The 16220-nt window shown below is 37.6% G+C and overlaps 1 protein-coding gene across 1 annotated transcript in view; it reads right to left on the bottom strand.

The window, feature by feature from the left end:
- PTPRR (protein tyrosine phosphatase receptor type R) overlaps positions 1 to 15926 on the bottom strand; it is a 214723-nt gene extending 198797 nt beyond the window's left edge. Inside the window, exon 1 of the mRNA XM_021678590.2 lies at positions 15849 to 15926. Coding sequence (XP_021534265.1) covers positions 15849 to 15911 — 63 coding nt within the window. The 5' untranslated portion in view covers positions 15912 to 15926. The remainder of the gene's footprint in view (positions 1 to 15848) is intronic.
- Between the last annotated feature and the right edge of the window lie 294 nt (positions 15927 to 16220).

Genomic DNA, 16220 nt, shown 5'->3' with positions numbered 1-16220 from the left:
TTTTACTGTAAGAATATACCAGGGACATAGTCAGGAGGAATGAGGAGAGAAAATAAATGTTCCCAGATACCAACATTTAAGACACCATAAAGGCCAGAGTCTTTGTAAATGTTAGTGATGTGGTGGCAGGATGTAAGGAGAACAAGTGACAAACTAAAGAATCTGTCAGTATGTCACGATGGAAATGATCATCCTGTTCTAAGCTGGTGATCTGAGGTTAGAAATTTTCCTTGTTATGTGATAAGTGAGTTCTGAGGCTACTAATACCCCCAAACAGACTGACATTGATGGTCAATGGTTTTACAGAACTGAATCCTTTTAACTGCTCCTTATTAGCAAAGTCACCTTTTAGAAACCAAATTTTTCTTAAGAACTGAATGATTACTAAAATACCAGGCTAAAATAATAAATGGTACTCTTTGGGCCTTCACTGAGAGTTCTATTGACTGATGATTAAATGTTTTGAGCAAATACAGTCTTCTGGTTTTCATGTCCAAACTTTTCAAACATAACAGAGACAACCAAGTAGGTAGGGCGGAGGCATCACTTGGGAGGCCACTGGAGTCAGGCACAGACAGTGACACTGAGATATTCAGAAAAGAGGTCGGAAACTCACAAAGAAGACAGACTGCACAATGTAATCAAGGAAGACAAGTTATTCTTTTTAAAGAAACTAGAAGCTTAATAAGTTAAAAAAAGAGTCTTTTTCTTAAAGAAACTAGAAGCAATAATGAGATACAAATTTACACCTATCATCACACACAAAAAAAGAGTGATAACACAATTGCTGATAGAGATGGAGGGTGGCTACTTTAGCACTTACTGGTAAAAATGAAAGTTCCTACTACTGTTGGGAAACAAATCCAATTATATATTATTTCAACGTAGCAATCTCACTTTTGGGAATCCATTCCACAGAAATAAAAGCATTAGCATATGTACAAAAATATTTTTACAACATTATTCACAGGGCCGAAAACAAGAGTAGAAACAATGTGAGTTAGTATTAATGGAGGAACGGCTGAATAAATTGAGGTATAACCACACCATGAAGCTATTTATGCACCATTAGAAAGAATCAGTCATGATAGTTTTTCATGAACTATCATTGGGAAAGAAGGGGGGAAAAAGCAGAGAAGTGTCTAAAATATGATATCATTTTTGTGGAACACAAAATGACAAAATCCTACTATAGGTATTTATGTATATATATGCACGTATCTGTGTGTGAGTGTGCATGCATGTGCATATGTTTGTGTGATTATATGAGCGTAAAAAAATAAACTAAAGAATACACCTTAGATTCTAGTGTGAATGATCAGGAGGATATGGGGCTTCAACAGAAGGAGATGAAGCAGATGAAGGGAAGGAAGAGAGGTGAAACTACAAAAAAAAAAATTAAACAAAAACGACTGCAATAAAAAATGAAATGAATGATTTCTCACTTATGTAGAACTACACATGTGTAAGTTTATCCACGTATAAAGAAACTATGGAAAGACAAATGAGAAAGTTAAACCTGCCTTTGTAAGAATGACCATGATATATTGTTAAGCAGAAAAAAAAAGAGACAGTCACCAAGGTTGTTTTTAAAAGGAGGCAAATGTAAACATCTGAACACAAACCAGTTAAAGATTTGTATAGCAAAAGACACCATAAAAAAGAGAAATGACAGCCTGGGAAGAAATAAATGCAACCCATATGGCAGACAAAGCGATTATGTCCCAATAAGCAAAGAGCTTCTACAAATTGTTAAGAAAAAGATAATTAACCTGATATGCAAGTTACAAATAAGCAACTGCATGAGAGGAAATCCAAATAACCAACACACAAGGGATGTTCAGTCTTTTATATCATGGTGGAGATGCAAATGTAAGCAATAATGAAGTCCAACTTTTACTCCCTTGTTCAGCAGAAATGAAGAACCACAACAACTAACTGTTTCTGGGGAGACTTTGAATCAGTCAGGCACTTTTATGTTACTGGTAGGAGGGTGAATTGCTACAACTGTTCAGAAAATAAAAATTTGGTGATAAATAATCTCTGTTTTGAAAATTTCTTATTCATATATATAAAATATATGGATGAACAAACAATATACATTTATGTACATACACACACATGATATATATATATATAGATAGATAGATATATATACATATTCTTTTTTCTCCAAGTGTATACATAAAGATATTTATTATGGCAGTTTTATTGTGGCAACTACGAAACATATACACAAAGCAAGAAAACTGCAAACAACCTGGATGTACATTGAATCTGAGTAGTTTAAGAAAGTATGGTATACATATAAACTTGAAAATTAGGCAGCTATCTAGAAGAAATAAATCAAATTTATATCTAAAGACTCTTAGGTACATCTATGACTTATAATCCTTAAGAAAAGCCAGTTGTAGAGTAAGTATGACAAAGTTTTAAAACAACAATAAAATATATATCTATTTAAAATAGAGAAATGTATAATGTAAATTAAGAAGATTTACATCCCTACATAATTATAAAGGTAAGCTTCAGTTACCTGGAGTATGTGTTTATGTGTGTGGAATCCTTTTTACCTGATCTTCCCTAATAAACTGGGAATAAATTATTAGGTTATTAATAAATTATTAGCTTATCAGTAAGTTATTCTGCATTTGGATTAATAATACCTTTAAAAAAATTTTTTTAAAAATGTTCTTTGTAACAGAGGTTCCTGACAATACAGCTAATGTTAAGATCCTAAAGGCAATCCACACAATATTTTACTTCAGAAAATTTTAGATTTATTTGAGAGAGAGAGAGCATGAGAGCAGGTGGGGAGCAGAGGGAGGAGAGAAATCCTCAAGCAGACTCCTCACTGAGCACAGAGCCCAACGCGGGGCTCGATCCCAGGACCCTGAGATCATGACCTGAGTGGAAATCTAGAGTCAGATGCTTAACTGACTGAGCCACCCAGGAGCCCCCTACTTCAGAAAATTTTAGGTGACAAGAAAGATCTGCATCTGGGAGCACATGACAAAGGGTGAACACAGAGCAGGTGTTAGCACATTCTGGCTGACAGAAAAGATGGCTAGGCTTTCAGCAGAGAAGAGTAGTTGGTGGGAGTTCCACAAGAGGAGGGCTCATGGCAGCACGAAAAGCTACCAGCAGGTAGAGGTGAGGGCTGGCTGCGAGATCCGAGTTCAAAGACAAAACAAGTAATGAGGCAGGTCTCCAGGCTCAGAAGAACTGAAGTGCTAGTTGGTGGAACAAGGCAGACACTCGAGAAGGGAAGAAGATGTCAAGAACCCAGGTAATTAGCAATGGCATATAAGCATGGTTTTAGTCAGAGCCACCCCATGGTGCTGTGCGAACCGTGTGATTGCAGCCTCATGGGATGCTGTTGGCTTAAACTACCGTGTGAAGGGTACCTCCTAGATTTATACAACAAGGCAGGAGGCTGTTACAATGCAGAGATTTTACCCTAAGATCAGAGGAGATTAAAATAGACAATTCTGCTGATCTTCATCACCATCAGCAGCAGCACCACCACTATTGTGACAGATGACCTTATTACAACCTGTTATGCTTTAAAGAACAAATTCATTGTCCTAGAAAGAATCAAAGGAGGTAGTCTGGTCAGGTATTACAATTACCATTAACATGAAAAAACAGACTCAGAAATGTTCATTGATCTCAAAGGTAGTCAATGGCCAAACAGGCATATGCAGTCAAATGCTCTACCCCTGAGCTATACCCCCCGAAACAGGCATATGAACCCAGGATGTCTCCTTCTAAAACCATCTGTTCCCACTGTCTTAAATTGCTCACAATGAGAATGGAGATTGGTCCCTGACACTGGGATTGGCCTGCAGAGCAAAGAGCCAACAGATCATTTTACACCTTGTATTCCTTTCATATGAACTATATTTTGTTGTTTTTTTAAACCTAATAGGTAAACAAATTTTCCCTTCAGGGGATTTCCTGTTCTGTAACATTCAGACTCAACCTGTCCATCATACTGATGGCTATTTTGTTGTAGTGACTATTTGTTTAGACAGAATGTGTTACAAAAAGGGTTTATAACAGCTTATGAAAATGAATAAAAGGTAAGGAAATGAGGAAAATGAATTAGAAGAAAAATGAGTGAAGAAAAGTAAACATCCCACCAAAAATGATGTTAGTTCACAAAATAAATAAGGCACTTAATAAAGTTCTCTATATTTGCTAGAGATGGACCACAAATTTGACTCTCAGCAGGAAGAGAAAAAAGGAAATGTGATTCACAGCATTTACAGCATTTAAAAGATATAATTGGGGCGCCTGGGTGGCTCAGTCATTAAGCATCTGCCTTCGGCTCAGGTCATGATCCCAGGGTCCTGGGATCAAGCCCCACAACGGGCTCTCTGCTCGGCGGGAAGTCGGCTTCTCTCTCTCCCACTCCCCCTGCTTGTGCTCTCTCTCTCACTGTCCCTCTCTCTGTCAAATAAATAAATTTTAAAAAATCTTTAAAAAATAAATAAAAATAAAAAAATAAAAGATATAATTATAAGCCAACCAGTGGCCCAGGAGAAATACAAGTATTCTTGGTACAAAGACTGAGAAGTTATATTTTCCGTTGTTCCATATAATACTAATAATAGCAGCCAATTTTTATAAGGATCTTACTATGTGTCAGTCCTGATGCTAAATGCTTCAAATGCTTTATCTCATCCAGTTCCTACAAAAATTCCACAGGATGGGTTTTATTATATTACTTTTTTTATAGTTGAGGAAACTGAAATACAGAGATGGTAAGTAAGTCCCTGGGAAAAAAACACAATTTGCAAATGCCTGATTTGAGATTCCAACACAGTTCTGCCAATGTTATTCTTCCAAAGCTATTCTTCTATCACATGACTACCATTTAGGAGTTATACCTTGATCCAATCCTTAAGTATCCTTGAATATCCAACAGAATCCCTCAAGATCCAACATTATGTAGTTCCCACCACGCTCTCTCTGCCACCCAAATTTGTTTTTTTGTTGTTGTTATGTTATGTTAGTCACCATACATCATTAGTTTTTGATGTAGTGTTCCATGATTCATTGTTTGCATATAACTCCCAGTGCTCCATGTTTTGTTTTCTTCATTGCACTTAGCACCACCTGAAATTATTGTGTTCAGTTGTTTACTTATTTTATTGTTTTTCTCCTATTAGCATGTGAACTACAGAGCTGTAATGATCTTATCTTTTTAATCTTCTATCCCGAGTCTGCTTTACTACCTAAAACTTAGAAGGTGTGCAATAATATTTTTGAATAAATGTTTCCAGGAGCAAGGAGTAGGTGTCCATTCAACATGTTTGCATGTCTGAAAATCCAGTTGCTTCTATTTATTCTTAGCTCCTTACAGATATTACTCACATATTCTTCCCCAGTCTCTATGACTTATACCAAAAATGCACTGTGTCCTATAACTTGGCTATTTTTCATAAACCAGCTTGGCATAGACTTGTTTTTACTCATTTGATCTAATTTCAAAAAAATTATTCTTAAGAATATAGATGTCACCATCACTTGTCACACATGAGATTTTTTTTTTATTCATTTGTCCATTAAAAATGATTGCTGATTTTTCAAAGAAAAATCATTTACATTCAAAGAATTTGCCTCATGGCCTGCTCAACATAGACGTTGCTATTTGCTGCCCAATATGTCCTATTTAAAAAACAGACCAGTTCTAAAAAAGAGAGAGAAAGCAACATGTGTTTAAAGCACAAAGAACCAACAGGAACTTGTTCTGGTTAAATACCCAATTCCAGTTGCCATGTTTTCAGGCAGGAAAAATAATCAAATTCTTAAGCAATATAGCTTCACTAGGTCCATACTGGGAGCATGAGATAATTAGGGGTTTTTTGAACTACAGACACACAAACACATACAAAAAAACAAAAAACAAAAAATCCAAGACATTCAGAATAATTGATTGGATGACATTAATAAATGCAATTCAGGAAATCCCAGAATAAGACAGATTCTTAGCCCTGATTGTCTAGATGCATATTCTCAGCATTCTCTAAATCTTTCCGGATTTCTTGGAATTTGTGTCACATGGCTGTCATTTCCAGAGAGGAGGGCTACAAATCTCACAAACACATCTCCTCCTGCCATCTTAGAAACTGTCTGTGAACAGGTGGCCTATCCCACAAAATTGGTTCTTCCTCTTCTTTTTTCTTTGAAGTTATCTGTTGCTAACTTACTGTTTTAGTAAAAAGACACAATCATATGAAAATGTAGGCTAAATGGACAGATATGTAAAGTAGATGGTGTCTTCTTGATTTATTTTTCTGAACTCAAATGTTCCAAATATGGCACACAGGTAATGAAAGAAACAATTTAGGACAAGAATAATGGCTGGAGGGCGCCTGGGTGGCTCAGTTGGTTAAGCGACTGCCTTCGGCTCAGGTCATGATCCTGGAGTCCCTGGATCGAGTCCCGCATCGGGCTCCCTGCTCGGCAGGGAGTCTGCTTCTCCCTCTGACCCTCCCCCCTCTCATGTGCTTGCTCTCTCTCATTCTCTCTCTCTCTCAAATAAATAAATAAAAAAAAATCTTTAAAAAAAAAAAAAAGAAGAATGGCTGGATTATATTTTCATACCTTAAAAACAAAATTTGGAAAAGATTTAAAGCACAAGATTATGACCAATCTCTTTAAAAAAGACAATGATATCTGGCTACGGTGATGTGATATTGTGATTTATAATTTAAAAAAAAAATTTTGATTTTCATCCACAGTTCCTGGCACAAAGCTCCTAAAACCCTTGTAGTTTCCTATCTAACAGCAATAGGGGCATTTTTAGTCATATTATTTAGTTTCCAGAGCCATAAAGGAGAAATAGGTGTTTTTCATTATTCATAACGAGCCCTTTCAATCAGTTTTTTGTTAATAAGGTGACTTTTTGAAACACCCTAAAGATGGACAGTCAGGTGGCCAAGGGAACCAACCAAGTGATTAGAGGGACAGAGCTTTCAGTCCCCCCCACCCCGGGAAGAGGAGGGGAGCTGGAGGTTGAAGAATCGCCAATGCCCAATGATTTAATCAATCATGTCTACATAAGGAAGCCTCCATAAAAACACAAAAGAATGGGGTTCGGAGAGCTTCCGGGTTGGCGAACACAGGGTGGTGCTGACAGAACAGCACACCCAAAGAAGACATGGAAGCTCCGCACTCCATCCCTTTGTCCCATGTCCTTTCTATTTGTCCAATGCGTCTCTTGCGCTTCTCTATTCCTGACTCATAATAGCTTTTAGAATTCACTGGCAATCTAGTAAGTCAAAGGATGTGATCTTCCAAGTAGATAGTGTCAGAACTGAGTGAAATTTTAGAACCCCCAGCTGGCGGCCCAGAATTGCTTGGTGAGAGAAACCTGCCCCCTCTTCACATCTGCTGGCCAGACATGTCGTAAACGAAGTACGGAGAGTAAAGAGTAGAGGAGAGAGACACAGGAAGCATTTTCCCTTTACATTTTGGTGTGAGAAGTGGGGTTTGCTAGAACAGTCTTGGCTCATGGAAACATATGGTTTGGAAGAGAAAGGATGACAGGGCAGGCGGTGGCCCTGTGGTCACTTGTCATCTGAAGCGGCAGCTATGCTATGCTGTTACTAAAGGTAAAAGCTGCCGATGAGGAAGCTTCGTAACTTTGCCAGGGGAAAGAACCTTCCAAAGACTTTTAACTCCTGTGTTTTCCTAAAACCAGACAAAGGAACAAATTGTTTCTGCCATCAGACCTATAGAGATCAAGTTGAAGGAACTAAAAATGGTACCAAACCGATCATGACCAGGCAGGGTCAGAAGCCCAGAAAGTCCAGTCTAATCATCCATTAGCAGTTAGATTTTAAAGTGGAGCATTTTATAGTCACAACAACAAAACAAACAAATAGAAACCCTAAGCATGCTTCATAGGATTTATGATTAGAAAGAAACAGAGAAAGAAAGAAGAAAAGAAAGAAAAAGAGACAAAGTCACTCACAGAGGGTACAAGAGAACAGTTCTTAACAACTGGAAAACCCCACAGCACCATTTTTAGAGAGAGACCAGACAAGAAAATATTTGCTCCAAAGGAAAGATACTTTCTTTGTTCATCTGCTGACACCATTTGTTTTTACACTATTGGGGAAATTTTAGATTACAAAGAGTTTTTAGGTGCCAACATAAAGACACGCAGAACTTTCCAACTTCCTCAAATGAAAAATCCTGAAATACAACATTTATGTGTTCTTAACAGAATATCCTCTTTTTTGTCCTACTAACTTCTTTGATTGCTTTAAGTATTTCCCTTGCTTTAGATTTAAGGTTGACGGAACATAAATAATTTGGCCAAGCAAGAGAAAAAATAGATCCCATATTATAATTACATATAGAGTTCATAAAAAGAGTAGTTTCCCTTAGGATAAGCTCACTACATCAAAAACTAATGATGTATTGTATGGTGACTAACATAACATAATAAAATAAAATTAAAAAAAAATATTAACCAGGCAGTTGGAATGAAAAGAATACTATGTTTGTCACAGTCAACATTTATTTCTCCTCAGAATTAGCTGCCTTAAACCACTGAGTGTGTTGGGAATGTAAGTCAATACATAAAATGGTAAATCTATTATACAATGGAATTTTTAGCAGTTGTTAAAAATGATGCTTTATAAAGACAGTTAATGGCACCAAAAGATGTCCAAAATATAAACTAAGTAAAAAAAAAAAAAAAACTGCAGGGGTGCCTGGGTGGTCAGTTAGGCATCTGCTTTAGTTAGGCTCAGGTCATGATCCCAGGGTCCTGGGATCAAGTCACGCATCAGGCTTCCTGCTCAGCAGGGAGTCTGCTTCTCCCTCTCCCTCTGCCCCCTGGCTCAAGATCTCTCTCTGTCTCACGCTCTCTCTCTCTCAAATAAATAAAATCTTAAAAAAAAAAAACTGCAAGCTTTATGTATGCAGATTCCATATATCTGTAAAATAGTCCATACCTATATATATGAGACTATACAGATACATATATCAATATGACATTATTATCTAACAGTTAAGGATTATTTTTATTCCTATTTTTCCTTCTCTTTATTTCTAAATATTCTGAAACTCTATGAAAGTACATTACTTTGGGAGTCAAAACAAAAATATTACTAAGTATCCAATATCCAATTAGTATGATAATCAATTAAACCAGTTCTCTTAAGACTCCAGTCATCCTAATGTTGACTCTAAATGATCCAAAACAAGCAGATGCACTAAGTGGTCCAGTGTCAAAACTTCACACAGATATTGCCTCAGCTTGACCTGTAGCATTTACAGAATGTGTTCCAGCATCCTCCTTGCTGCTTTAGTAGTGAGAAATGGAGAAAAGCAACAGATGGTGACAATTATGCCAAGCTCAAGAACGAAATTTCTACTTCAAGACAATTTGCACGGGTACAATAATATCTGGAGACTCTAAGCACAAAGCTTTCCAGAATGCAAACATTTGGGATAAAAAGAAAGGTGATTATATAAGAAGATCTGATAGTTTAACATGAAGCTAATTTAGGTTATGAAAAGAGCAAAAATTTAGCCAAATTTCTGAAGCATTACAGAATTTCTTTTTCTAGACTTTCTTAAAAATAAAATCTAATTTGACACTACAATTCCTTTCTGATTATAATCTCTAGACTGGCCATGATGGATCTTATACCTTTTATTCTCTGGCTTCAACATTAACTTGTAGGTATCAATGAGTATACTTTAAGAGGATAAAAATTAACATTGTCATTAGCTTAAATAAAATGTAATCCATAAAGTTAAATCGTCTATTGAGAAAGTGTACAATAGTTTCCCAAAGCAAATGGCTTATGGTAAAATTTAAAATGTTTGAGTTTTGAAGTCAGACCAATTTGGATTTGTATTCTGCCGGTAGCACTTACTATTAACTGTAGAACCTGGAGAAAGTTACTGATACGGGGCCTTAATTTCTTTATCTGTGCACTGGAAACTAATCATGAGGGTTTTCTGATGCTTGAAGGTTCTTCATAGACAATAGTTTCTTCCATCATTATATGATGAAATTTCTGTAAATTTACCTTTGGTTTCAGCATACAGTTACTTTTCCTGAAGTTCATAGGTAAGAGTATATAACAAGCAATGGCATAATACAAAGATGCCCCGATTCTGCTTTGAAGATGGTGGTACCCAAACTCTAAGATAATCCCCAATGATCCGGGCCTCCTGGTATTCATGCCCCCTGTAGTCCCCTCCCCATGAGTATGGGCTAGACCCAGCGGCTCATTCCTAATGAAAAGAAAAAGTGAGAAAGATGTTGTGTGATTTGGAGACTAGGTCATCATGGTAGTGTGGTGTCTCTCTCTCTTCGCATGCTCTGGAGGAAGCCATGTTGTGAGCAGCCCTGTGGAGATGTCCACGTGTTGAGGAACTGAAGTCTCCTGCCAACAGCCATGTGAGAGAGCTTGCAAGTGGAGCCTTCAGCTCAGTCAAGTACGCAGAGGTAGCCCCCGCTGACAGCTTGACTGCAGTAACCCCTGAGGCAGAAGAACTACACAGCTAATCTGCTCCCAGATTCCTGACCTTCAGAAACTCTGTGAAATCAGAACTGTTTCCCGTTTGAAACTGTTACATGTTGAGGTTATATGTTATGCAATAATAAACAACTAATACACAGATCAAATCCAAAATGACAAAATTGGTAGGGTCTATGGACAAGATACCATTTTCAAGGAAGACAGAAAAGAAGTTTCTAAACCATGACTACATTTACTTGAAAATCAAGAAAAAGAGTTACACATTTTATTATTTAACAAATGTACCGCCATAGTACATTTTTCTCTCAGGCTTTTATATTTATTCCCTCTAGGAACTTGGGACAAGCGTCCCAAGGCTATTGGAAGACATCTGAGTCACATTCTTCATTACAGTAGGCTTGTGTCTTCATCCATCTAGCATTTTGGACTCAGTATTTAGTATTTGACCCCAATACCCTTCACATAAAATAATTCCTAATTTTCTGAAAGCCTGCATTTGAATCACACTTTCTGTGAGTTGCCCACCATGAGCCAGTCACTAAGCTTAGGAATGAGCCCATGCACCTGCCTCCACTATAGCTCAACATTCATTCTTGCCCCCCCCCCCAATATAAGCAGCATCAAAAACCGTACACGGGCAACAGTGGTTTTCACAAATTTGAGACATTCTTGAGACATAGTACCACACACCTAACAGATTACACTAAATCCTAACTGGCAAATAGTCTGGGTGTTGGGACATTGCCCAGGCACCTGAATTTTCTCCTCTGTCAGAGAAAATTTGCTGCCTAATAGGGCCACTGTCAGAAAGTTTAGCGTACAACCTTAGTCACCCATTCCTGAGTACAAGAATCACATTATTGAGGCCAAGTTGTAAGTCCTCATATCCTCATTATTTCTTGAAGGGGCTACTGTGTCTTAATAAAAATTGAAGTCCAGATACTCTGCTTTAGCATACATTTAACTGGCATCTGACATCTATTCTATCTTTGCTTGTTAATAGCGTCTCAATTTTTATTCAAATAACCTCCCCTTTCATAAACAGCTTGTGGGCTTTTAGGGATGCTCTAGGGGTGGGGCATGTAGTTTAGGTTTGAGATAATTAGCCTAATATTATCACCGGGCTGAAAGTTGTTCAGGGATGAAGTGAGTAATTAACTTAAATTGGACTAGTCATAGAGATGCCCAGGATATTACTGATGGTTGTGAAAGGGCAATTTTTTTCCACTAACTATGAACCTGCAAGGATAAAACTCCAGGCGTTTCAGGAAACCACGCTGAGATGAAGAAAAGAGAATCAGTCTGAGAATGAAGTCACCCCATGGAAAGCAGAGCTGGGAGACTGATCCTGGTCAGTTATTTGTCTTTGTCAAACCATACCTAAAGCTATACATACTACAGAAATGTTTGTTACCTGAACCACGAATTTTCTCTGGTTTGGACTGGATTCTTGTCACTTGCCACAAAATATTCCTAACTAATAAACCTTCCCTGATATGGTAGAATTCCAATGGTAGGTACATAGGTTAAATCACCTTTTGGGACATTCCCTACACAAATACAAAATTATGATTAAAACAATATGTCTTTTGAGGCACCTGGGTGGCTCAGTTGGTTGAGCGTCCAACTCTTGGTTTCAGCTCAGGTCATGATCTCAGGGTCATCGGGCTCTGCGCTCAGCATGGTGTCTGAGGGAGATTCTCTCCCTCTCCCCCTCCCCCTGTGCCCGCTCTTCCCCCTGCTTGCTCCCTCTCTCTAAAATAAATAAAATCTTTCCCAAAAAAACAAATAATAGTATGTCTTTTGAAAAAGTACCCAACCATTACTTACCCACATAATACACGAAATGCTACAAAACACATGAAATGCCACATAACACATGAAATGCTACAAAATTTATTTATTGTGTCAAAGCAATGAGAAAGCTGGACCTTCTAAGTCCTTCAGATCACATCTAGAAATTATCTCTTTCCCTGTAAGATGAAACTCAAAAACTGGTCAACAGCAGAACCAAGCTGAAGTGAGGCATAACGCAGATCTCAGGATGTAACTGAAACCCAGCTATCCAAAGCATTTGGTTTTAATCGTCTTCTAAATCAACTGCTTGATAAAAATATTTTCAAAGAAAGTTTGTGTCAAAAAATCAGAGAATGTCTGTGTGCTGGTCTGGGTGAATGGTGAGCAAGACAAGAAGATTTAGGACTCTAGAAAACTCACAGAGACCATCTGAGGCTCCTGGAAACTCTCCATCATCTTCTTATGTGCTTAGAGAAGTCTTCCCCCTGTCCTAAGAACTGCCACTGTATCCTCTCTTTTCTCCCCCTTCCTTCCTCCCTACCTTCATCCCTTCCCATTTTCTCCCCTCCACTTTCCTTTCTCATCCTCCTCCTCTTCCTCCTATCCCTTCTCCTTTTTCTTCCTTTTATTTTCCTTCCTATGAAGATCATCCTATGAAGTAAGCCATAATCCCCCCACCTTTTAGATTTCAAAGCCTTCCTAGTCCCAGTTTTCTCAGATTTTTCCCAGGCTAGAACATTCTTCACTCAGCAACCTAGGCTGAACTTGCTGAACTGGAAAATCCTGCAGCTGCTTCCATGCTACCATTTTCATTCATACCTCTAGATTCTCTCCTTCCCAATGTCATGGTCTTGTGGCCTGATGTATAACTACGGAATTTCCAGCACACATTTGTTTAAAGCCATTTTTTTGACTCCTACTACAGCACTGACCTTGAGGACATTCATATTCCCTCTATATTGCATTTGTACAGAAATCCTAATAACAGCTTCTTAATTGAGCTTCTGAAATGTAATTAGCATTCTTTGGGATAAACATTCTAATTACACTGTTCTCTCCTTGGAATAAATGAACTACAGATTTCCCTGATCATAAAAGAAAGGACGAAAAGGGAAAAAATTCATTTGTGGATAAATGCTCTAATGAAATGCTTTGTGGAGCCAGCTGGGAATCAGGAAAGGAGTGACACATACATCTCTCATGTCCCTGTTAAATTTCTCATTCTATAATTCACTGTCTTAATGATGTCAGAAACAAGAGGGAGAGAAAAAAATATAGGAAGAGGAAAAAAAGTCATCTCTCCCTCTCAATGGAATCCTTAAAAGTTGCATGAATATATATATATATATATATGAATTTGGCACTGGTGTTTTTACTCTGGCTGAAAAAAAAAAATATCCTGGTAATTTCTCTAATTCAGGAAACTAATACTAATAAACACTACTCATTTTGGTATCAATTAAGCCATAAAATAATTCTTTGGTACCCCTGCAATATTCCTCAAGTAATACTCTGTGTGTGTGTGTGTGTGTGTGTATACACACATAAAACACATGTACACCTTAGCTACACAATCATCAATTACTCTATCAAAGTCATTTAGCCACCAGAGTTATCTCCCTTTCATTATCTATACTTCATTTCTAAACCTCTTTTCTGGACAAAATGAACCTTCAAACCAGCTGATACTTGACTGAATGGTGACTGTCTACTTTTTGAGTCAGTAGAACATTACTGATTTATTAAAAAATAACCCTATTTTCCTGGTTTTCCTACTAAATCACACCTGCATAAGTAATGCCAATAGATTACAGGAAACATTAACACTAGTAACTGTTGCAAGCCAGCATAGCCACAGCATGGTTAGAGACTAGATCAAGGAGGTTAGGGAAGCCTAATACAGCAAAATCACCTATTGCCTTCAAGTAATCATCACCCGTAAGAAAAAGCACAGCCTCTTCATGAGTTTCCAAACCACAAACAAGCTAAAAGTGAAATGACCTGCCAGAATTCCTCACTGATGCCTTTTATCCTCCATAATATGAAATTAACTAGACAGTACATGACATTATAAGACAGAACAAACCTCTTGAACAGTAATTCACAGTGACTTTAAGAGTTGACAACAATGGGAATATGATGGTCACCAGAGGAAATATCTCCCATGAGCCTTCGCATTAACACAGGCACATCCAGATACAGCCACATCATTATCATCATTTATCTTCACCAAATAGACAGAGTACATGGCTTTCACCTTCAGAACATCTGTTACTTATGTAAATGCACAAAATTTGTTCAAGTATTTCAGGAGCCAAGTGACCCACATATTTTGTAACAAGAGCTCATCTTGCGTTCTCAATTTATGATTTTTTTATTGAATTACTGACATTTCCTCTCAGACATTTCCCAAGCAAAGCCAGAGATTCCATTTCATTTGCTCTATTTCTGGATCCCCCAAATGACAACAGGATCATAATAAATACTCAGTGCATGCTAGTTGAAAGCATCAATGAATAGATTTTGATTGTCAATACCAAGTGTCCTACATGTAGTAGATAAAAAATAAAGGAAAGGAAAAAAAAAGTTCGTTAGATTTAATTACATTTGGCTCATAGAGAGATTGTCAAAATGTAAACATGGTTTAATTGAATGATCTTGGCCTTAAAAGTCAACATATTTGATTATATTTGGGGGCAGAAATGCAATAAGAACCATTTAGCTACTGATTTGTAGTTTTAATGCGTATCCTCCTGTTGTGACCTTAAACTTAAGAGGCACTGTAGTCTAAACAGGGCGTCAACCTCAGCATGTATTTAAGCTGTGATATCTCCATAAATTGGGAAACTCTGGCCTGGGTTACATACCCTAAGAATACAAGCAATGGAATCACTGCATCATCTTGATTAATAAAGGCTGATGCCTGCTCAGGGATATGAGGAATATTATCCATCAATTACTCCCAAACCATCTTATTTATTCCAGTGACAGAAAACTACCTTCCCCCCCACAACACCCCTTCCTTTCAGTGGTCTCTTCACTTGTTACAATTTGAGACAAGTACCCAGAGATCTTCAGGAAGTACCATTTATTTATATAAACTGAGACTTAGCCTATCTGCTTAGAACAGATTATCACAGAAGACAGAGGCTCAGTGCAGAATATTATCTGCTGTAACTGCAAGTCCTTCCTAAAGCCATTTTTTATTCAAATATTTATTAAGTACTGTGCAGTGTTGGTGGTATAGTGGTGAGCATTGCTGCCTTCCAAATATTTATTAAGTACCCACATGTGCCAGGCACTGCGCTCTGCACAGAGCCTACAGACAAGGTTTCTTATTTCATGGGCTTACATTCAAGAGGAAGCCAAAAGACAATAATCAAGTAACAAAAAAGAAAAGACATATCAAGGAATGAGAAGTGCTGGGGTAAAGAATCATTGAGATCCGATGATAACTATTCACCATTAGGTTTTGTTTTCAAGCAACAACGACAGAGGAAAGTATCAGCGTCAGCATAACGCAATACTTACCACCACAATTACATTTGCTGCAGGGATTGGAAGGTTTTCCACTTCAAGATCTTGACCAGCCATGGCCAGCAGATTGAGAGATGGGTCGTATGCAGGTCTAGGAAATGCTGAATTAACAATTTGGTGCTGTTCGTTTATTTGTGTTTTAGAAGAGGAATGGTAGCTATGTTTATATATCTTTTGTGGAGTTATGTCCAGGCTCTTCTCAATGTCTTGTGAATGGTGATAAACGAATGCTGGCTTCCCACTCTTCTTCTGATGAATTGCCAAGAACTGATCATTATTTCCTGAAAAGCACCCTGAAACGAGGAGAAGGCAAAAACAAAAATCAAAGACCTTCACTGAGATAAGTAGAAATATCTGATAAAGAGA

The sequence above is a fragment of the Neomonachus schauinslandi genome, chromosome 5, assembly GCF_002201575.2.
Source record: "Neomonachus schauinslandi chromosome 5, ASM220157v2, whole genome shotgun sequence".
In the NCBI taxonomy this organism is placed as follows: domain Eukaryota; kingdom Metazoa; phylum Chordata; class Mammalia; order Carnivora; family Phocidae; genus Neomonachus; species Neomonachus schauinslandi.
This window is presented reverse-complemented; position numbering and strand designations above follow the sequence as displayed.